This window comes from Sturnira hondurensis, unplaced genomic scaffold, assembly GCF_014824575.4.
Source record: "Sturnira hondurensis isolate 20B ecotype Veracruz unplaced genomic scaffold, ASM1482457v3 Scaffold0014615, whole genome shotgun sequence".
NCBI classification, from domain to species: Eukaryota; Metazoa; Chordata; class Mammalia; order Chiroptera; family Phyllostomidae; genus Sturnira; species Sturnira hondurensis.
In genome coordinates, this window is record NW_028087246.1 from 488,039 (window position 1) to 509,088 (window position 21,050).

At 60.4% G+C, this 21,050-nt stretch overlaps 2 protein-coding genes across 2 annotated transcripts in view; one reads left to right on the forward strand and one right to left on the reverse strand.

Annotated features, from left to right (window-relative positions):
- NGEF (neuronal guanine nucleotide exchange factor) overlaps positions 1-8,213 on the forward strand; it is a 33,518-nt gene extending 25,305 nt beyond the window's left edge. The window contains exons 7-13 of the mRNA XM_037063494.1: positions 521-595; positions 2,701-2,790; positions 3,774-3,937; positions 4,311-4,466; positions 5,104-5,183; positions 5,863-5,967; positions 7,274-8,213. Of these exons, the coding sequence (XP_036919389.1) occupies positions 521-595; positions 2,701-2,790; positions 3,774-3,937; positions 4,311-4,466; positions 5,104-5,183; positions 5,863-5,967; positions 7,274-7,464 (861 nt within the window). The 3' untranslated portion in view covers positions 7,465-8,213. The remainder of the gene's footprint in view (positions 1-520; positions 596-2,700; positions 2,791-3,773; positions 3,938-4,310; positions 4,467-5,103; positions 5,184-5,862; positions 5,968-7,273) is intronic.
- A 1,647-nt stretch (positions 8,214-9,860) lies between these two features.
- On the reverse strand, positions 9,861-15,515 carry SNORC (secondary ossification center associated regulator of chondrocyte maturation). Its single transcript, XM_037063495.1, has 3 exons — positions 15,298-15,515; positions 10,097-10,279; positions 9,861-9,995 (listed from the first exon to the last, which is right to left on the reverse strand). The coding sequence occupies exons 1-3, from the start codon at positions 15,368-15,370 to the stop codon at positions 9,886-9,888; spliced, it is 366 nt and encodes a 121-aa protein (XP_036919390.1). The 5' UTR covers positions 15,371-15,515; the 3' UTR covers positions 9,861-9,885.
- Between the last annotated feature and the right edge of the window lie 5,535 nt (positions 15,516-21,050).

Genomic DNA, 21,050 nt, shown 5'->3' on the forward strand with positions numbered 1-21,050 from the left:
TCACGTGCACCTGGCTGAGGACGGTGTACCACCCTCAGCTTGAGGCTGGGTTTCAAATGATGATCCCAGAGGAGGGGGACGCGAAGCCCCTGGCGCCGCTCCAAGCACCGAGCTCCCCTCGAGTCTCCATCCACACTCTGGTCCCTCATTGCTGGACCCCACCCTCCGCGCTGGCACCTGGTCACTTCCTTTGCTTTGCTGTCCATGGTGCAGCCGGCGTCCAGAGGGCGTCTGGCTCTGGGTTGCCCCTCAGCATTATTCCTCATGGGACACCGACTCGGTGTTGCCAGTCAGAGCGGGGCAAGGCTCTGGGTCAGGATGCTCAGCCCTCAGCCCTCAGCCCTGCGGAGGGTTCTCCTGCTCTCTGTTGTCACCTAGTAGGGCTGTGCATGGGTGTCGCAGCAACAAGAGGCTGTTTGGATGGCTGCTGCAGGGAGGGGGCCGCCCTTGTGAGGTGGGGGGAGTGGAGAGGGGCTGAAGGGCCACTGTGAAGGTTAATGTGGCCCCTGCCTGTGCACAGAACATCCTGAAGAGAGTGGAGGAAAGGTCGGAGCGGGAGTGCACCGCCTTGGACGCCCACAAGGAGCTGGAACTGGTGAGTGGGCTTCCTCTCCCCCGCCCCATAAATTCTCCCCTCCTCTAGACCTGCCTTCCTGGTCGTGCGCCCTCACAGATGGGTGTGACTTTGGAAAACAGATTAGTTTTAGCATTTGCTTTTGCAGTCCAGGGAAGTCGCTGGGTCTAACAGTAGGTCAGGTGTGGCCTGAGCAGAGTGGCAGGTCTTCCTTCCCCACCTGGGACCACGGATCCGTGCCTGGTGGACAGGCAGCAGCCCAGCCCGCTTCACCTGCTGACCTCTGCTGCCCCCTGGAGGCCCAGCGTGTGTCAGCAGCTGCCTCCTGCGGACCTCCAGGCCCTCCGACACCCCTATGGTGTCCTTGCCTGTTTGGAGCGTCTTCCCTCCCGTTACTGTCAGTGGCTAGTCGGGCTCTCTCCAGCCCGGTGTAGCCCCGCCCTGAGCCCGTGCGTTCACAGCGTCCCTGTCCCCGGAGCTGCAGCGGCCCAGTCTCTGTGAGAGGACGCAGGGGCCCTGCCAAGTGCTGGGCTTTTCCTGCTGGGAGTGGAGCAGCCAGCTCTGCTCCTGACTCCGGAAGTTGCTGGCAGAGTCTGGTGCGGGAGGGGTCAAAAAGTGAGTGCTTTCTGGCGTGCGGGCTCACGTGGCTCCTTCTGGTCTAAAGCTCTGTCCCGTGTGTGTCAGCGGCAGCTGTGAGCCAGTTCTTGGCAGCTGTGGCGGGGACACGCTGACATGCTAGAGAACCCACAGAGGACCAGCATGGGTGCTGGGAAGTCCTCCCATTCCTCCTACCGAGGAGGAGCCTCCCTCCGTGGGCAGCTGGTGGTGGTTCTGAGGCACCAAGCCACCAGGACTTCTGGACTTAACGCAGCAGTGTCCCCAGCCTCTCCTCCCGTTCCCTACTTGGACCAGTTGGCCATTGCACCCTTCACTGGTTGTGGAAAACAGCACTCCCCTCCCAGGCTTCTAGGGGAGAGGCTGAAGCCTTCAGGGGGATGGTCGGGGAAGGTCAGGGATGTGTGGCCAAGTAGCAGCTTTCAGGGCGCCCTCCACTCACCCCTAGAGCATCAGTACCTGGTCGGGTGGGAGTTCATGACAGCCCCCACCAGGCAGCTGACCACCCCGGCTCACACACAGAGGTGAGTCCAGTGACCACTGGGGCCTGAGAGAGGTCCCCGTGCCCCAAGGGGTTCCTCTGCAGCCAGGAAGTGTGTTCTGTGGCTTTTCAGGTCTTTTCTCGGTCCTCTCCCTTTCTTGTCTTTGTGCTGGAAGGTATGCTCCTATTTCTCACAGATCACTTTCTTTTACAAAGGTTTTTTTTTTAACTTATAAAAGCAGTTGCCATTCATTGCAAAAAAAATTCCAGACAGTGCTTGTAAGCCAGAAAGAAGGGAGAGACCATACCAGTCCCCCACCCACTGGGCTGAGCTGGCACCCACCCTTCCAGTCCTCCTTCCAGACCAGGGCGCCCTCGTGAGGTCACATTCTCTGCAAAAGAGGAGGTGGCTCATAACCAGCTCTGCTCTCTGGTTTAGAGCATGTAAAGTTGTTGGCAATTTGTGATTTCGGAGTACTTCCTCACGTGGCTCCGTTAGTGCTCATCATTCCAGCTGATGGACACGTAGGTCGATGACAGTTTTTCTCCATCGCCACAGGGACCATCCTGGCCCACTCGACTTTGGGCGCCACCCTCACGTGCACACCCACTTGAGTGCCCGTGGGGGACTGCTGGGCTCTGTCCCAGGCACCTGTGACCTGGTGTGGAATATAGTTTCTTCGTCAGGAGTCCCCAGAAGTCCCCAGAGATGCGGTTTTATTGGGCCTCTTGATGCCTGAGTTGGCTCCCAGGAAGGTCGGGGGACCCTCGCTCCCCTCAGTGTGTGGCAGGGCTCAGCCCCCCTAGCTCGCCTTTTTCAGTCTGACAGATGACTGAGGACATCTTATTGTTTAAACTTGCTTCCTAATAGCATGTCAAGTTCTCCCACTTACCCTTTGTTCTAGAAGAGGCTAGAGAAGGGAGCTCCAGCCCGCACGAGGTGGGCTGGTGGGTCTCAGACGTGGGCAGGAGGAAGTGACCAGGGACGGCTGGCTGCAGGCGGCCTGACGCGACCTCCTTTTCACCCCAGGTGGTGAAAGCATGCAACGAAGGCGTCAGGAAGATGAGCCGCACCGAGCAGATGATCAGCATTCAGAAGAAGATGGAGTTTAAGATCAAGGTGAGCCCACCCCCATCTGTGTGTCCCCGACCCAGCCCAATGGCCCAGTTGGTCACCAGCCAGACACCCTAGAGTCTCAGTGCAGTGTCACTTCCCCCAGAGACCATCCCTGACCCCCAGGCAGGGGGTGCCCCTCTGCCCTGTGGCTGGCAGACCCTCACCTTGGCCTGGGCTCTCTTCTGAGAGGTGTGTGCAGCCCCTGAAGCCACCCACCCTCAGGAATAGGCAGTGAGTTTACATGAAGTGCCCGAGACGAACCGGCCTGGGTGTCTCAGAGCCAGGATCTGAGATCCTGACAGAAGTTACCAACCTCCTCTCGCAACTTCACGTGAAGCTTCAGGCTTTAGTGAGCCTGAGAGCCTGGGTTTCCGGTGATGTGGACATGTGGACTCACAGTGCCCTCCAAGGTCACCAAGGTCATGCTGGTTGGGGGAGTGAGCCCCAGTCAAGGACACAGATGTGGCCTGTGCATCACAGCACTCCACCTGCCAGGCTGACGGCCGGGTGCAGGGCCACCCTTGAGCCATGCAGTGGGGGCTTCGCACAGCCCGCTGTCCTCACTCCCTGGGACCCTGGCTCCCTCTGATTCTGCATCACGAGGGGGTGCACACACACACACACACACACACAGGTGCCCGCGCAAACATATAGTTACATCTGTACAGACACACGCTGTGCACAGGGACACACTTAAACACAAACACATTACATAGCAGCACACACGGATACACAGGCAACAGGTGATACAGGGCTGCACCCAGGCACACACACAGCTGCACTCACACACACATACCCCCGCTCTCCCCGCTTTGTCCAGGATGCACCCCTTCCCCCACCAGTGCTGTGTGCGCCCCGGGCCCCGTGCAACCCTCTCATGCGCAGTGTGCCTGCTGCTCTGCTCACGACCCCGGCAAGGGCCCGGGGGAGCCTCGGGGAGCGGTGTCGAGCACAGCCACTCTGACACCCTCCCCGCCCCGCCCCAGTCGGTGCCCATCATCTCACACTCCCGCTGGCTGCTGAAGCAGGGCGAGCTGCAGCAGATGTCGGGCCCCAGGACCTCCCGCACCCTGCGGACCAAGAAACTCTTCCAGGAAATTTACCTCTTCCTCTTCAACGACCTGCTGGTGATCTGCCGGCAGATCCCGGGGTGAGCGCCGGGGGCAGGCGTGTAGGAGCCGGGCTTCCCGGGCCTGGCGGGATGGCTGGGTGGAGCTCTGGCGTTCAGTCAGGTTCGAGGGCAGCTCCGTCCTTGCCCGGCCTTGGGCCTCTGGTCAAGTTTACTTAAACCCCCTGGGCTCAGTTTCCCCTCCTGCCCAGTGGGACTTTCACAGGGACATGGAGAAGCCAGCCCAGTGCCTGACGCACAGTGAGTGCTCAGCAGCGCGGCCACACCATGGGAGGGGGACAGGCATCCCGGGAGTAGCAGTGGCTGGTTCTACTGCGGGCCAGGGGGCGGTCCCCTGGGACCCCAGGGCTTCCCCAGGACCCACGTGCCTCTGTCCCCCCCCCTCGGTCCCCAGAGATAAGTACCAAGTGTTTGACTCTGCACCTCGGGGCCTGCTCCGTGTGGAGGAGCTGGAGGACCAGGGCCAGACGCTGGCCAACGTGTTCATCCTGCGGCTGCTGGAGAACTCCGACGACCGGGAGGCCACCTACATGCTGAAGGCGTCCTCGCAGTGAGTGCCGCGCCGCTCCCGCCTCCACGTACCGCAGTCCCCGCGGCCCAGCTCCTGTTCTCCCTGCCTCGGACCTGTGGGGAGGGTTTCCCTCCGGGGTCTGTGTCGGGGTGTAGCGCGTTGCTGTGTGCGTGTATGTGTGTGCGTGCACACGCACGTGTGCTCCCTCAGAGCCTCAGACGCTGGGTTGGCCTTCCTTTCCCACGAGATGTAGGACCCTAGGGCCAGGCTGACCAGGGAGCCACCATCTGGGCACCGCCCTGAGCAGCCAGGCGACCTGCCCTGCAGCCAAGATCAGCGTGGGAGACGCCCACCCTGCCCATCGAGGCCCCGCGCCCCACAGCTTGGGGTGGGGATGTTACTTCTGGGCAGCTGGGGCCTGCGAGCCTATTTGGCAGTGACTATGGGTGACTATGGGACATGGCAGAGTGCTTGCCTTCATCAGCTGACTTTTTAAAGCACACCAGGGAGATTCTGCAGGGCTCCCTGGCCTGTTGGCTGAGTTCTGGGCACCTGGTCCTGCTGTAGCCCTGGGCGAGGCTCAGGACTGAGTAGCCAGTTGGGTGGACAATGGACACTATCCCTCCGTGGGGCCATGGCTCTGCAGTTGGGGCATTTGTCCTCTTCCCTGTCCCAGGAGTGAGATGAAGCGCTGGATGACCTCGCTTGCCCCCAACCGGAGAACCAAGTTTGTTTCCTTCACATCCAGGCTGCTGGGTAAGTGGCCTCTGGGACAAGGACACCTCTGGGCAGGACAGATGAGGCCTCCATGGCGTCAGCCTAGGTGCCTTCCGAGCCCATCTTTCCAGAGGCCTGTGTGGCCTCCAGGATACCTGCTTCCACTGCCAGGGGGCCCCAGGTGCCAGCTTCTAGCTCAGTGCCTGATGGAGGCGCTTGCTGTGCTGAGCTCAGCCAGCGCTTGGATGGTTACTGAAGGGGTAAGTCCCTGGGTTGAAGTGACAGGCACTGCAAGGACACCACGAGGAGCCTGGGCCCAGAAGGCAGACATGGCGTTCTCTGGGGTCTCGGGTGTCTGAAAACCTCACAAAACATGGAAGGGCGCTAGTTCAGCTGCCTGCCGGGAAGCTGCCATGCCCGGCTGCTCACTGCACCCTGGGCGCCTCCCACTTCCTCCCAGGGCCCATGCACATTCTTGAAGTCCCCTTGGAAGCCCGCACAGCCCACCCACCCGCCTGCCCTTTATGCATGTTTGTTTTCTCTGGGTCCCTGGCCAGCGCAACTTCATTTTCTCCGGAGCCAAGGCCCCTCCCTCAAATGACTCCTTTTCAGTTGCTGCAAGACAAGCAGAGTCCAGGGGGGGTTGCTGGGTAGGGGGCGGGGTGGTGACACTGTGAAGCTGCGATGAAGACAGGCCGCCTCCCTCCCCTCCCTCCAGACTGCCCCCAGGTCCAGTGTGTGCACCCATATGTGGCCCAGCAGCCCGACGAGCTGACACTGGAGCTGGCTGACATCCTTAACATCCTGGACAAGACGGAAGACGGTGAGGCAGGGGCTGGGTGTGGTTCTCACCGGTGCCCCCAGGACTCCACTGCTGGTCTGCACCAGCCCGAGGATGCAGTGTCCCCTGGTGGAGAAGCTGGCTGCCGGGCAGGCAAGCCTAGGCCCTGGCACGTCACTCTTCCCCCAGATCACTCTGCACGCCCCGGCTTCTCCAGCTTCTCCCAGGGCCTCTGCTCTCCTCCCCAGACCGGCGAGGGCTGTCTCTGCCTTCACACCAGGCCCCGCCCAGCACTAGCTCTGTGCTGTCCCCTCCTCAGCCATGGAGTTGGCCCACCCATCAGGTGGGAGGAAGGACAGCCAGGAACACCCTCACCCTGACCCACACCCTGACCCCAGACCCTGTATTTGCAACAAGCTTCCAGGTGACCCTGTGACAACCAGGCTCAGAGCCCCATGTGAGCCAGGGAGCCGCCCACCCAGCTCCCACCCAGCCCTGTCGATGCATCAGTGCCAAGTGAGGTTCATATCCCTTCCTCAAAACACCGACCCCTTATTTCTACGACAGAATCCCTGAAACGGCACAGAGCACCCCTCTTGCCCGGAATCCTCCTCCCCTGCGAGGTCCTGGCTGGAAGGGCTCTGGCTGGTGACGTCCAAGGGAAGCCACTTGCGCTGGTTCCAAACTCCAGGGGCTCACCTGGCATTGGAAAAGCAGAGTCTATACCCCCCCACCCCCACCCCGCAGAATAAACCATCGCACGCCCATCCCCCGGGGCCTGCAGAGTGTGTGCTGGGAACTGCTCCAGAACCCGTACTGCAGGGCGGCCTCTGGGGGCCAGGGGGAGAACCAGGGCACTGTGCCAACCACCTGCCCCTTGGAGGCTGAGAGGCTCAGAGAGGGGGGCCAACAAGAGGGCAATGTGACCCTCTGGGCCCGTTGCCACCAATCAGCCAACCCTCACCCTCCACAGGCCGCTTCGGTGTCTCTTGCTTTTAGGGGTGGCCCTGGGGGTCTCCCGACCTCGTGTGGGACAGCCTGGGGCTACTGAGGGCTTGGGAGCAGGTTCTAAAATCAATACACTTGGGACACACTGTGGCACAGAGCACAGCTGGTTGTGTCACGGCCACACGCACACGCGTACACTGTGCTCTCTGGGGCAGCATCAGGGCTGTGCCTCCCCAATGAGTGGGGGGCCAATCCCATCTGAGGGTCTCTGGTGGGGGTTTCAGAGCAGGTGCCTCTGGACAGGCCCTCCAGACTCCTGTCTCTCTGGCCCCTGTGCAGGGGTTGGGGTGGGGGAGGCCCCCCCGGCCCCCCCTGAGCCTCCCCTCCACTCTCCAAACAGGGTGGGTCTTTGGCGAGCGGCTGCATGACCAAGAGAGAGGCTGGTTCCCCAGCAACATGACCGAGGAGATCTTGAATCCCAAGATCCGATCGCAGAACCTCAAGGAATGTTTCCGGGTACACAAGATGGAGGACCCTCAGCGCAGCCAGAACAAGGACCGCAGGAAGCTGGGCAGCCGGAACCGGCAATGACCCCCAGCTCCCAGCCGGGCCAGGGGTGTGGGTGGGTGGGAGCAGGGCCTGGCGGGCCAACGCACGGACCATGGAGGGGCTCTGGGGACAGGCGACTGTGTGGGGGTCACCCCACCCCCGCATCCCTGGCACGTGTGAATGCTCACGCGTCTCGGCCCCTTGCTTGCAAACTGGAGAGGCGGTGCCCACGCCTTTCCTCCGAGGCATTGGCAAACGAGAAAGTGTGTTTTAAACAGTATTACACCACCCCTCCCTCTTCTCGTAGAGGGGGTAGACAGGGATCGGCATGCTCCAGGGGCCTGGCCAGGCACTGGAAGAGGCCCCAGGCCCAGGTGTCCCTGGCCCAGGGCAGGTGTGAAGGTGGTGACTGCCATGACCCCTGCACGCACCCTTCTCCACCCAGAAGCCGTTTGAGTCCACCAGGCTCACTGCCGTCACCTGGTGAGCTTGCTGAGTGGCCCTCAGTCCCCAGTTTCTAAGACTGAGAGACCAACTCCCTCTGTCCACCCCTGCCATCCCCTGGCTGTGCGGCCAGGCCCTGCCTCATGACAGGCCGGCCTCCCAGAGCCTGGCCGAGAGCCCTGCCGCCTCTGGCTCCCTGATAGGCCGGCTGCACCTTGTGTCTTCTGGCCCTTTAGGGGGCCCAGGTATTGTAAGGAATGAACTGGTCACTGCATCCTGTATTGGTTATGGTTCCAAGGAAAGCAAATACCATTTTTGGCTGCATTAAAAGAAGTATCACGTATGAACTAAAGGAGGTGAAGTTCTACTCTTTATTGCCTGGCAGCACACAGGAATGAGGTGTCCGGTTCCAGATGGGGAGCCCCCTCCTGGGTCAGTGGAGGAGGCAAATCCGGAAGTGGGGGTTAGGCAGCCTTTAGGTGGGAAGGGGGCCTCTAGGGTTGGGGCCTCCGCTTGTTCCAGGACTCCAGAAACAGTTTGAGGGAGTTGGAGATGCCCTGTGAGAACACGGATTTGGAAGGCCACAGGGGGACTGAGGTGTGAGTGGTGGTCCCACAGGGAGTCGGACCACCAGGCAGGGGCCGGGGCTTCCGACCTGGCCAGTCACTGAGCTGGGACACTTCTCCCCACCTGCAGGGGTAGTGGCCAGTTACCCAGAGGCTACAGCTCCTCCCCCAACCCTCAGCCACCCCACCGTCACCCCATTCTGTCCCCACTCCCCTGGGAGCCTGCTCTCTTTGGAGGACCAGGACCAGGACTCACTTTGCTCAACAGGCCTCCGGTTAGAAGCCCATGGTTTAGATCCATGGGACTTTGTGGGTCCTTCCCACAGGCCACAGCATGACCTTCAGCGTCCCTGAGGCCCCAGGTCCTCTGAGAACCACAGGAGTCCTGCAAGATGCGCGCACCTACAACACACGGGTTCATCCCTGGGAGGTGCCCCTGGCTCCGAGGAGGGACTAAAGCCCTGTGCCTGAAGCCCTGTGCCTGAAGCCCTGTGCCTGACTGAGGGCCCAGCAGCCCCACCTGGGTCCCCAGGACTGAGGGAAGTAAGAGAGGGGTCATTTCAGAGCTCTCTGCTGCAGGGTATGGGGGTGGGACAGAGTGGTGGCCCCAACCAGCCTTTCTTTTGAAGCTGGGAGACAGGCAGCTTGCTGCCTCCAGTCGTGTGTGTGCCAAGCAGGGTTTTGGCCACTGGAGATTCTGTGTGAAATGAAGAGTTTGAAACGGTTTCATGAAAACTGGCCAGGTTCATGACAGTCCTTAATCAGCAGAAAAGTGTAGCCAGTGGTGTGCTCTGGGCAGAGAGTGTGTGTGGCCACATGTGCACTCATCTGGAGTATCCAGGGGAACTCTGGTCTTCGCAGGGACAGGCGTGGCGGGAGCTCAGGGGACAAAAGGGGCCAGGCAGCCGCTGCCACGGTGGTGGGAAGAGGAGGGGGAGGAGCAGCCCCCGGTGCTCACTGCCCACGCTAGGGACCTCCCAGGGGCCCAAGGTGTTTGCTGGAAGTCTTGCCTCCAGGTGTCCTCACTCTGAAAGACCCTTTCGGAGGAAGGACACAGTATGGCTTCTTCCCTGCTGTGCCCGGAACAGCCAGGCAGTAATTTAAATCTCTGCATTGTAAAGGCTGGGCTTCCTGAGAAGTGTGGGAGACAGGGTGTGATCAGAGACAGTAGAGCCAGGGCTGAGCTGGGCGCTGCGGGCAACCGGGTGGCTGGGGGCGAGATGGGCCACCCTCCCTACATCCAAACTGGGGCTGTGAGGTGGAGCGAAGGGCACCAGGATCCGCACCCGGTGGCCTGGTCCCGTGCACGCACCGCTGGCTCCTGCGGGCGCCCAGGCCACGTGCACATCGCGCAGAGGTCTCGAGCTGTCTCCCTCCCCCACTCGCCACACACTCAGGCGTACATACTGGAGACCCAAGCGCGTCCGACGAGAATGCGGCCCCTTTATTCACTTCAGGAGGCAGAAAACTTTCTCAGTGCGACGACCACGAGCGCCAGCACCACGCAGGTGGCCAGCAGGGCGGCGATGACAATCGCTGCAATGGCGCCAGGCCCCAGAGAGCCTGTGAGGAGGGGGAGCCCCATCAGCCTGGGTCCAGCCGGCCCTCCGCCTTCCCTTCCGCCTCCCGTCACCCCTGCACCCCACCCCCGGCCCGCTGCATACCCCCGCTGTGATCCACATGCTCCTGCGCAGTGCTGTCCTCGGGGTTCGGCGGGGCGGTGGCGCCTGGGGGAACTGTGGCCGCGGGCTCCCGGGCTGGGCTGGTACTTTCCACGGGACCTTCTCCGGAGGGCAGCTCGGCGGGCTCGTTCCACTGTGTGGGCGCGGGCTCCTGTGGGCCCTCGGCTGCAAGGCCAAGGACAGGCTCTATGGCCCGGGCTGCAGGCCCACAGGGAAGTCTCCCTGCCCCTGGGGAGGTGGCACTATGTTTGGGGCCCCTGGAGCTCAGCACTACTCCAGCCTTCCCATGTCATGGGTGAGACGACCAAGGCTGGGGGGGCCCATGGGACCCCAGGGCCTCACAGCCTCCAAGCCCACATGAAAACAGGTTGTTGGGGGAAGGGGTTGGGGCGAAAGGACCAAGAGCCTGAGAAAACAGCTGTGAGAGCCCCGAACGGGCAGCAGATTAGGGAACCTGGGACATGGCACCTCCTCTCTCCCAGCGGACCCTGGGGTCCCCCATCTGAACCTGTGGGCTCTGTAGGCCTTGGTGGGGTGACACTTCGGAGGGACCCCCACAAGGCAGATGCAGGTCAGCCTTCACCCCGGAGAAGAGGCCAGGATGGTGGAGCAGGGCCCCCTCCAGGAACCGGGAACCCTGCTCACCCTGGCCCCATAGGGCTGGAGGGTGTCCCTGCTTCAGGGGCTGGACAGCAGAGGCCACACACACCCAGGGCTGTTGGTCCTGCTTCTCCGTGGCCCCCGCCTGGGTAAAGCCAGGCAGCGCCCGGGACACAGGGCCCCACACCCACACATGCCTCTGGGTGTTGAGGCTTGAAGCCCACTGGTCCTCTGTACCCTAAGGGACTGAAGCCTGCCCGTAACAGTCTCCAGACGGGCCAGAGGGGTGTCTGGGGTCTGTGAGGGAAGCCCCAAGAGAAGGGAGGTGCCCCCTGCCCTCCCACACAAGCTGAGGCCCAGCCAGACCACCAGCTCTGGCAGAGGTCAGGGCTGCCCCACCTGGTTGACGGGACCCAGGGATGCTCTGGGAGGAGGCACAGGTGCTTTCAGGGCTTTCCTGTCCCCAGAGCCCACCTGGGGCAGGTCACGAGGAAACACCAACCAAGCTCAAATTCAGGGTCAGTCTCCACATCACTGGGCTTTCAAAAATGTTAGGTCATGAAAGACGAAGGAGGTTGAGGAATGGTGCCAGATTAGAGCCCGAAGGCGTGTGACAACTAAGTGCAGCGTGAGTCTGGACAGGGCAGAGGGCCACTGTGGAAAACGGTCTGGGCCACTGGCGAGAGCCAAGGGAGGCCTCGGACCAGGGGACGGTGCTGCACACTGGCCCGTGCCCCGCTGTGCACAGGGGACTGGCTGGGCGAAGAACAGCCTTGTCCTCGGGCACATGTCAGGGAGGAGGCGCACGGCTGCACCTCACTCTCGTGGTTCAGCTTCCAGACTGGCAGGCAGGCAGGCAGGGAGATGGACAGGAGGACAGACAGCAAATGCAGCAAAATGCTGGAAACTGGTCGATATGCATGAAGAATCTACTGCTCGTTGGATTATTCCTGCAACACTTTCTTAAACTTAAAATCTTTTCCCAATGAAAATGTTTACAGCCCCCCCCCCCCGCCCTGCCCCTGCAGCCTCTCCCAGGCCCTGGCTGGCTCAGTTTGGAGGCTCAGCCAAGACTTACCCGAGTTGGTGCCCCTTTTCAGAAAATGCCCCTGACAAGGAGGCCTCAGGGGTGGGGGCAAAGGGCGCCAGCACCCAGTGGTGTAGGGGCGGGGGGAGCTTCCCTGTTCTGGGGCCCAAGGCTCATGTGGGGGCCACCCTGGCCCCCACCAACTGTGTAGTTGTCCCTGTGGGGAGGGCAAAGTGGTCCCGTCAGGCCTCGATGGTCACAGCCCGTCAGGGTGGGAGCCTACAGCCCTGTAGCTGCTGGGGAGGCTCAGGCCCCATGCAGGCTGACCTCAGGCTCCCAGTAGCTGGGCAGAGAAAAGGTCTGAGCGCACCCACTGCTTGGCAGGCCCGGAGGTCTAGGGCTCGCAGACTGTCTGTCTCCCCACAAACTTGGAGAAACCACTGGCCCCCACCTGCTCCCCACACACCCGAGACAGGGCGGCAGGCAGGCACCACCCTGCCCCACCACTGCTGGCCCAAGCTCACCTCCGAATGCTGGGCACCTGGCCAGGGCGGCTGCCCCGAGGCTCCTGGGGACCCTGCCCAGCTGACCTGGGAGGCATCTGGGAAACCAGCTCTGTGCTTAGAAGGCAAGTGGCCCTCAGGTGGCCATGGACTCAAGCCCTGCAGCCAGCCACCCCCTACCCTTTGCCGGAGCCCAGAGGCCATCTCTGCAGAGAGCAGGGCCCCTGAGCAGGGCAGCCGTGCAGCGCACCCAGGCCCTCTCCCCTTCCCTGCCCTGTGACCAGCCTCACTGTTGCTCCCACCAGGCCCGGCTCCTTCCTGCCGGTCACACAGGCTCCTCGTCCCTGCCGAGTGCACCCTCCTCTGGCCTCTCCTCCAACACCCAACCAGTTGGTCCCTAAGGCTCTGGGGACTAAGCCCAGTGCGCTGGGTCCAGATCCTGGTTCCAGCACACTCTCATCCGGGGCCCCTCTACCCTAACTTTCCCAACCTGTGAAGCAGAGTTGGACCAGGCCTCCCATAGCCACACCCGGCAGTACTGATGCCATCATCACCATCGTCTGGACTGCCCCCGTCCTAGGGCCCCCCCGGCATCAGCTACCTGGCTGGACACAGGCCAGGCCCCCCATGTGCTGTGTGCTTGCTGCAGCTGTGGTGGGAGACCCCCACAGGCTGGCCCAGGGTTCATCTGCGCCCAAGCAGCAGGGCCCCAGGGGCCAGCCAGCTCCCTGCCCACCCAGGTGGGCACCCCAGCCCTCAGCACTGGAGGGGCCAAATCTCCCTCTCAACCCAGTCCAGCTGTCTCTGTGTCTGCTGTGCTGCTGGGGAAACAGAGTTTCAAGGCCACCGCCCACCCTCCCTGAGGCAGTCAGTCACCCCACGTTGCCAGCAGCCGGACTGGCCATGTCTGCAGGGGGGCGAGGGAAGCCCGGGTGTGAAAGATGAACCCACAGGCAGGTGAGGCAAGCTTCAAGTCAGCTGCAGCGGTGGTACGTGGGGACAGAGAAGGCAGAGGGCCTGTGAGGAGGCACAGACTCTGCGGACCAGAGTAAACAAGGTCCTGGACTCCATGCTCTGACCAAGGAAGGCAGCAGGAGTGGGGGCTGGTGACACAGTCCTGGGCACTGCAGGGTCTCCCCTGCCCAGGGCCCTGAGCTCCCAGCTGCCCTGCCTTTAGGTAAATACGTTGGTTCAGCGCTCTCTCTGACCACAGGGCCCTGAGGCCAGGCGCCCGTGCTCACAGACGGCCTTTGTATAGGTCATGAAGGGCCTTTTCATCCCCGCCCTGGCCTCCCGCCTGCTCAACCTGGCCTGCTCCCCCTGCCCCAGGAGCTGTGGCCACAGGCGACCAGTGGGGAGGACAGCAGGCTGGCCTGGACGGCAGCCATGGGACCGCTCCTTCCTGGCCTGTCAGCTACAGGACCCCCACCCTCTGATCGGCAGGCAGGGGGCTGCTGGGCCCGGCACACTCCTCCCGGAATGGCAGGAAGGAGGACAGCCAGCCAGAACCCCAAAGACTCGGGGAGGAGTTGGCCTGTCCTTCTCAGTAGGACACATGGAAAAAGGTGAGGCCAGCTGAGATCCCTGGTGATGCTGAACACGAGGCTGTCCCCCCACCCAAGCATTCCTGTGGGAGAGGACGGAGCCCACCCACCCAGGCTGTGGATGCCCAGTGTGGCCCAGTGCCTCTGGACAGCGGCCTGGGCTGGGCAAGCCAGCTGCTCGGGGCACAGGACACAGGACGGGAGCTCCCCAGGCGGCACGGACCCGCCAGGCCAGCAGGAGAAGTGTTTCAGTGAGGTGTGGTGGGGGGCTGCGGGCACTACAGTCCCAGATCCGGGCGATGGAAGATGCCACCTCACACTTCCAGTCACTTCTCCAATTCCTGGGCACCTCTCCCCCCCAAAAAGGGAGCTAGGCGGTGCTCTCAGCCTGCCTGAAGGGGTGCTTCTACCCCGAGACCACCCGGTGCCCCTCAGAGGGGCAAGAATGTTACACAGCCTGGACATCAACTGAGTACCACCCCGAAAAGCTGGGGGTCTGGACTCGGTTGGCCTGCAGTCCCGTGGGGGAGGCAGAGACACCATGGTGGTCACCATCCTACAGATAAGGAGGGACACAGACAATGAGAAACAGCCAGGAGGGGCCTGAAGCTGGGCCAGGCTGCCAGTTCTTTGTGGGGCGTCTCAAGCCTCCCCACCCGTGCCTGTGGTAGGGCTGCACACACACACCCCCAGCAACTCTCGCGGGCCACACTCGCTCACCTGCTACCCAGGTGCCTCCCCCAAGCCCATGCTGCAGGGAGGCGCTCCTGCCATGGGGTACATTGGAAACATTGTACCCCATGTTTGAAACATTGTCCTTTGGCCACATTATGGCCAATAGAGATTGCTCTCCCCCAGGAGAAAGACCAGCTGTCACCCCTCTGTGCCTTTTCTCTACCGGGCTTCAAAGCCAGCCTGGGTCAGCCTCGCCTGCCCGCCTGCCCGGGCTGCACAGCCACACCCAGGGCTGGGGTTGAGGTCCTCAGAGCCAGTCGCCCTCACTGGACCTCAGGCCCAGCCATCCCGCCTCCATGCAGGGCCTGAGTGCCCGTCCTGGCCATTTTCCTGAGGAGCCCGGGCCCTGTGCGCCCTCTGGAAGTTCTCCTGGTGTGGGGAGAGCGCCCGGGGCTTCACTTAAGGCTTTTCAGAAAACCAACAGGGAAGGCGTGCAGAGTTTGAAGAGGTCTCCAGCCCCTCAGCCCCTCGCCCTGGGCCAGAAGTCCCCTCCTGACTCTCAGACCTGGAAGGCTTCAGATTTTAGGGTGCTGGGCTTGTCCCCTCGTCCCCAGGTAGCTAAAGTCCCTGGCCCTGCTTCAGAGGCCCTGCTTCAGTCCCTGTGGCTGCCAGTCTCCGACTGCTGCCATCTGTCTCTGGGGAGCCCTCGGCTGCATCACCCATGGCCACCCCTCTGCTGTGAAGGGCCTCTGCCCCCAGGGCATTTGAGAACCTGGCCAAGGTGCTCCTTGACCCCAGGAGGCTTTGGCAGCAGGGCCCAGGGAGCAGCCTTACCTGTGAGCACCGCAGGGGCCAGGACCCCAGAGAGGAGCAGCAGTGCCATGCGAAAGGCCAGACAGAACGCCATCCTGGCCCAAGTGCGTGCGGCTGGCGAGCAGGATGCACCGAGGACTGAGCTGGTTAGCTTCAGGGTGGCGGGAGAGAGGTATCAAAGGGCTGGAAGGGTTTTCATCAATGCAAACTCTGTCCTCCTGGGACACCGTGCCCGCCCCCCAGGCATGCCAACACTGACTCTCTCTCTCTCTCTCTTACACACACACACACAAACACACACACACAAACACACACACACAGCAGAGCTAACAGAGCAGACCGCTTTCCTGACTTCTGGAGCAGCCCCACCCTCGGAGAGCAAAGGAAATTGCACCCTTTCCCTCTCTCTCTCACCCCAACATGCAAGACTCGCCCAAGGAACTAGAAAATGCAGATGCCATGGGCACTGTTTCAGAGGGTCACGGTTGGGCCCAGGAATCTGCACCTCAGCACCCAGGACCCCAGGCTCAGGTCTGGGAGACTTGGCCCCAGGCCGTTAACACTTCTGGGGCTCCAGATGCCAGGCTGGGAGTACTTTATAGCAGTTTCAATCCAAACTCTCGTCTCTTTCCAGAAAAGCTCATGTAATTAAATGCTGTGTCCCCTCCTCTTGCTCTGTTCTCCCAGGTGACTGAGACTTGAAATGCCATCTGTATGCCGGTGACATGTGTCCCAGCCTGAGTCTGGCTCAGAACTTCAGGGCCACAGCCCACCGCCTCGCAGACAGCTCCATGGGTATCTGGCGGGCATCACCAACATCACATATCCTACAGAGCCCTGCCTGCCTGCCTCCCAGTCCCAGCAGCCAAAGAGCCTAGCCACATAATCAAAAGTCGTCAGAAGTCCCTCTCCATGCACCTTACTCCCCGCACGCCCTCGTGGCTCAGAAATTGCCACCCCCACCCTTCCTGGTTTCCCCGCTGCTCTTTGAACAAGAAACCACCCACCCAAGGGCTTGCCCTGGCCCTGCTCGCCAACTCGAACATGGCCCTGCCTTGGGGCCTTTGCACTTGCTGCCCCTCTCCCACAAAGCAGCCCTTCGGCTCCTTCCTTAAGGGGCTCCTTCTCATCCCCATTCAGATCTCAGTTCTGACCTGTCAGCTCCCATCAACTTACCACATTGCTTTTAACTTCTTCTGAGCACTTACACTTACATGAAACTCATTTTTGGTTGTTTCCCATCTTTCTGAGGACTAACATATACACTGTGAGGTATGCGTGTAAACAGTACCCAAATTCAGAGAGAACATTCCCAGCAGACCAGCAGGATACCCCACCAGCCCCCTCAGAAGCGCCATTCTGTCTTCTGTCACCACTCACCAGTTCCGTCAACACAGGGACTTCACATAAATGAAATCACATGACATGGACTCTCTTTGGCCCGACGTGGTGAAGCTCATCGCTGAGTAGCATTCGGATGTCTGAATGTGCTGCCGCTGATCCGCCCTCGTATCCACTTCGTTTGTTACCTATGTCCACGTGGGTCATTTCCAGGTGTGAACTTCCACAATATGAACACAGCTCCTACAACTACTCTTGTATGTGGCCTTTGGTGACGGTGCACACTAACCCTCTTGGTCCTGTATCTAAGGACCAAACTGCTGGGTCTGAGGGCAGACAGTGCTTAGGTTCTGTAGATGCCGCCTGCAGCTTTCCCAAGAGTTCCTTCCGGTCTCTGGCCCCATCGGCGGCTGCCCTCCTTCCTCGCCAAACCCTGCCGCTGCCTTCTGAGCCCGAGTCTGCTGTGGTGTCTCACTGTGGTAGAGCTCCCGCGAGTGGGGATGCTGAGACTCTTCCATGTTTGCTGACCACGGGAACACCCTCTTTCAGGGTGGCCTACTTCCCAGGAGTTGTGTGTCCCAGGTAAGAAGCCTTCGCCACACACCTGTTCCAGTGCCTTTGGATGGCGTGTCCTTTGGTTGTCAGTCTGTCCCCACCACGTAAGGTCCAGCAGAGTGGAGACTAGGGCATGTTCACCAGGGCATTCCCAGGACAGAGCCTCACGCCCAGCGCACAGCAGGCATCAGCGCTGGGAGGCAGTCAGCTGGGACTGGAGGGATAGATTTAACCGTGAGCCTTTTCTCACAGTTCACTTGTTTGTGCTGCCGGAGGGCTCGGTACCCTATTTTCATCTTCTGTACCCTGCGAGGTAACGTGGCATAGTAGTAGACCTGAAAATCACACTCCTGGGGCTCCTGCCATCTGACTTGCTGTCCCATCTGCCAGTGAGGGGGAGGGGTACTGCTGGGAGATGGAGGGTGGGGACGGAGAAGTGCCTTCCTTCCTGCTGCTTCAGACTTCTGACAGCACCTCTGGCAGGGACAGCAGCATTGGCTACAGGAACAGTGACAAAGTGCCAGGGCAAGGGGACCGCCAGGGCAGAAGGCTGGAAGGGTCCCCAACCCCAACAGCCTTGGAGGACAGAGTTCTGGCCTTGGAGTGATCTTCCTGTTCCCCATCCAGGCTGCTATCAGTTTCTGCGCTGCAGCTGCTGATTTATGAGGAGCCTGGCCTTCTGTCTTTCACTCCACCAAAGAGTCGTAACAACTCTTAGGTGACATTTAGGGCACTAATTGGGAAGGAGACCTGGGGCGTGGACCGAGGAAATTTGATGCAAACAAATCGAAGACTCTTCCACTCACAAATCCCTTGCCTCTCCTGCCGAAGCAGCCAGCTCCGCTCTGGTCTGAATACAACAGCCTTTTCTTGTCTGAATAATAAACCTCATCTGTGAAGCACCCTTCTGAGAGGGCGCCTGTTCCCCACGCCCACCTGACAACCCCTCGCTGTCTCCATATCCGTAACTAGAAGCAAGGCAAGCAAGGAGCCAGGAGGACGTTAAGTACATACTAAAACAATTGCTAACTATTCTAGCAAGAAATGAATAAGTAAATACTAAGATGTTACTAATTTATACTAACAGAAACCTGGGGAACCTGTGTGGGAATGAATTCCGAGGGGTTAACGGACAGGATGTTGAGTGACCTCAGATCGGGGCAAACTATCGGCAGGGACCTGCTGAGCAGACTCTGAACTCAGCGCTTAGCTCAAGCATCTAGAATGGCGGCGGCGGCGGCAGCCTGCTGCGAGAATCTCTAACAGGCACCGCCTACTTAGGCAGGGGCACGGACCTCTTTCCTTTCGATCCTCAAGTAAAATAAGGACAACAGCCAACACAACAGTAGCCCTTGGTGCGGATGAGTCACAATTATACCTATGTCTCTGGCAGAACAGTAAACATGTTTTGGTATGCCGCAGAATTTTGGTGATGAGTTCACGTGTGCTGTGAGAGGGAAAAGGCTGGAAGTCACTGCTCTTGAAGCAGCTCTTGCGCTTGGTGGGTGGACCGTGACCTAGACTCAATGAGTGGCCTGGGTTCAAGAGGTGGGAGGCCAAGGGCTTAGGACAGAAGGGACGTGAAACTGGATTCACCGCAGGTGACTCAGTCACCTAAGTGACACATACTCGGTGTGTCCCAGCGTGCACCCCACCGAGGGGCTGAGACGTGCTGATAAGGAGACCCGCCTCTACAGAAAGCCCCGTGGGCTGTGTGCTCTGCAGCAGGGCTGACGGGTGGGACCACTGATTTCGGTCAGGGTCCAGTGGGTGCCNCTGGGTTCAAGAGGTGGGAGGCCAAGGGCTTAGGACAGAAGGGACGTGAAACTGGATTCACATACTCGGTGTGTCCCAGCGTGCACCCCACCGAGGGGCTGAGACGTGCTGATAAGGAGACCCGCCTCTACAGAAAGCCCCGTGGGCTGTGTGCTCTGCAGCAGGGCTGACGGGTGGGACCACTGATTTCGGTCAGGGTCCAGTGGGTGCCAACATGGCAGTGAGCATCAAAGACAGGGGCCTCGGGGACGACCTGACTCCCAGGAGTAAGGCAGCCGGGCGGCCTGCGGAGGGAAGACTCGCTGTACGAGCCTGGGCGGGGGGCAGAAGCGCTCGAGCCTGCAGCGCGGCACCAAGCCTCCCACCTGCTTCTCAGACCCAGACACCTTGGCGGATCTTCTATTGGGAAGAGAGGGCCCGAGTGTGAACAGCAGCCCTTGCACAAAGGCACCCGCAGCCTCGGGCCAGGCAGCTGTGCCCCGGGGAAGGGAGACACACATCAGCAGGGGTCCCTGGACACTGGCTCTGTGTTGACAGTGGTCTCTAGCTACCCGAAGTGCCACTATGCTCACCAAAGTGAGAGCGCACAAAATCAAGCGGGAGATGGAGTTTGGGACTGAATCCACCTCGGCAAATGAGGACTACAGCTCATGTTCCATTATTCCATCAGATTGTTCTTGAAAAAGACAAATCTAAAGTAAAATTGTTAAGGATTTTAAGACAATGAGCTGGATTTGAAATCACAAACAAGCCACACAAAAGGGCAGAAAAACGGCATCGTGCCCTCAGATTGGCCGACACGCCCTGAACCACAGGGGCTGCTGCACGACTAACCTTGCGCATGCGAGGCAGGGAGGGGTAGAAGTGGCTTTCCAGGTGTTCCCGTGGAAAACACCACGGGAACCAGTAAATGGCACTAAACACACTCTTTCACAGACTCACAACTGCAAACCTACTTCTGCCCCATGCTGTTACTTTGGTGCTGTTGGAGGTGCACCTTTAAACAAACACGCAATTCTAGTTAGAAAGAGGCTGCCTTCCACACTAGCGCAGGCCAGCAGCCATGAGACCCCTCGGTGCGTTCCGGGACTGAGTGAAGAAGTGCACTGAGGATAACAGGAGCCAGCGGCTCACTGCTGGAGGCAGGGTCACCAGCACGGGGAGAAGAAAGGTCAGCACAGACCCTGCGAGTTGGAGCTGAAGGTCCCAGGAAGAACTTGTGGGAGGCAGAGATAAGCAGTTGTGATGTGTGCACACACGTGTACACACGCACACACACTCTGTGGAGACACCCTGGGAGCAGTATGCATGAGCAGCGCCAGATTTTCGTTTCTGGATCCCATATCCCACAAAAGGGAATGACAGCCCCTCGGATACATGGTCTCCAACTCTGGGAAAGGCCAAGTGGGTGAGGAGCCTAGCACGTCTCACGCCAGAGGAAGGAAGCGCCCCAAGGAGGACGGGGGCCCGCCAAACACAGAAGCCAGACTGGAAGGGCGCACGCATGGCCAAACTGTACACGAAGAAGGGTCAGACCATAACCTCGCAGTGTGTCCGCGAGCGTGTGTGTGGCAAATTCATTCCACAGCAGAACACTGATGGGGGTGAAAGGAAAGCCGGCAAATCGCTGCAGTGTTGGGGAGTGTTGGGGAGCCACCAACGGCTGCTCAAACTAGTGGGTGAGGTCTGGTGAGGAACTGGGCATTCACGTGACAGCGAGGTGACAGCGAGAGAAATTGTGGCAGTGCAGACACCTGGCAGACGACACGGCAACCACGATTCAAGTGAGCCTCACCTGGGAGGGCTCGACCCCCACGTGCACCGAGGATGCCAGCCACATCCTCAGTAACATTCCTGTCTTAAGTGTATAAACGCAACCAAATCATGAGAAAACACCAGGCAGCCATGGGCATTCTACAGAATAATTGTCCTGCCCCCTTAAAGAAAAGGCAAGACATGAAAGGCAAAGGCAGAGAAACTGCTCCAGAGTAAAGGAGTCCCAAGCGGCACAGCCACTGGACACAGCAAGGGTCATGGACGGCGCCCTGCCTCTGCTTTCCCTTATGAGAGACGTCAGCTGGTGAGCAGGGCAAAACCCAGAT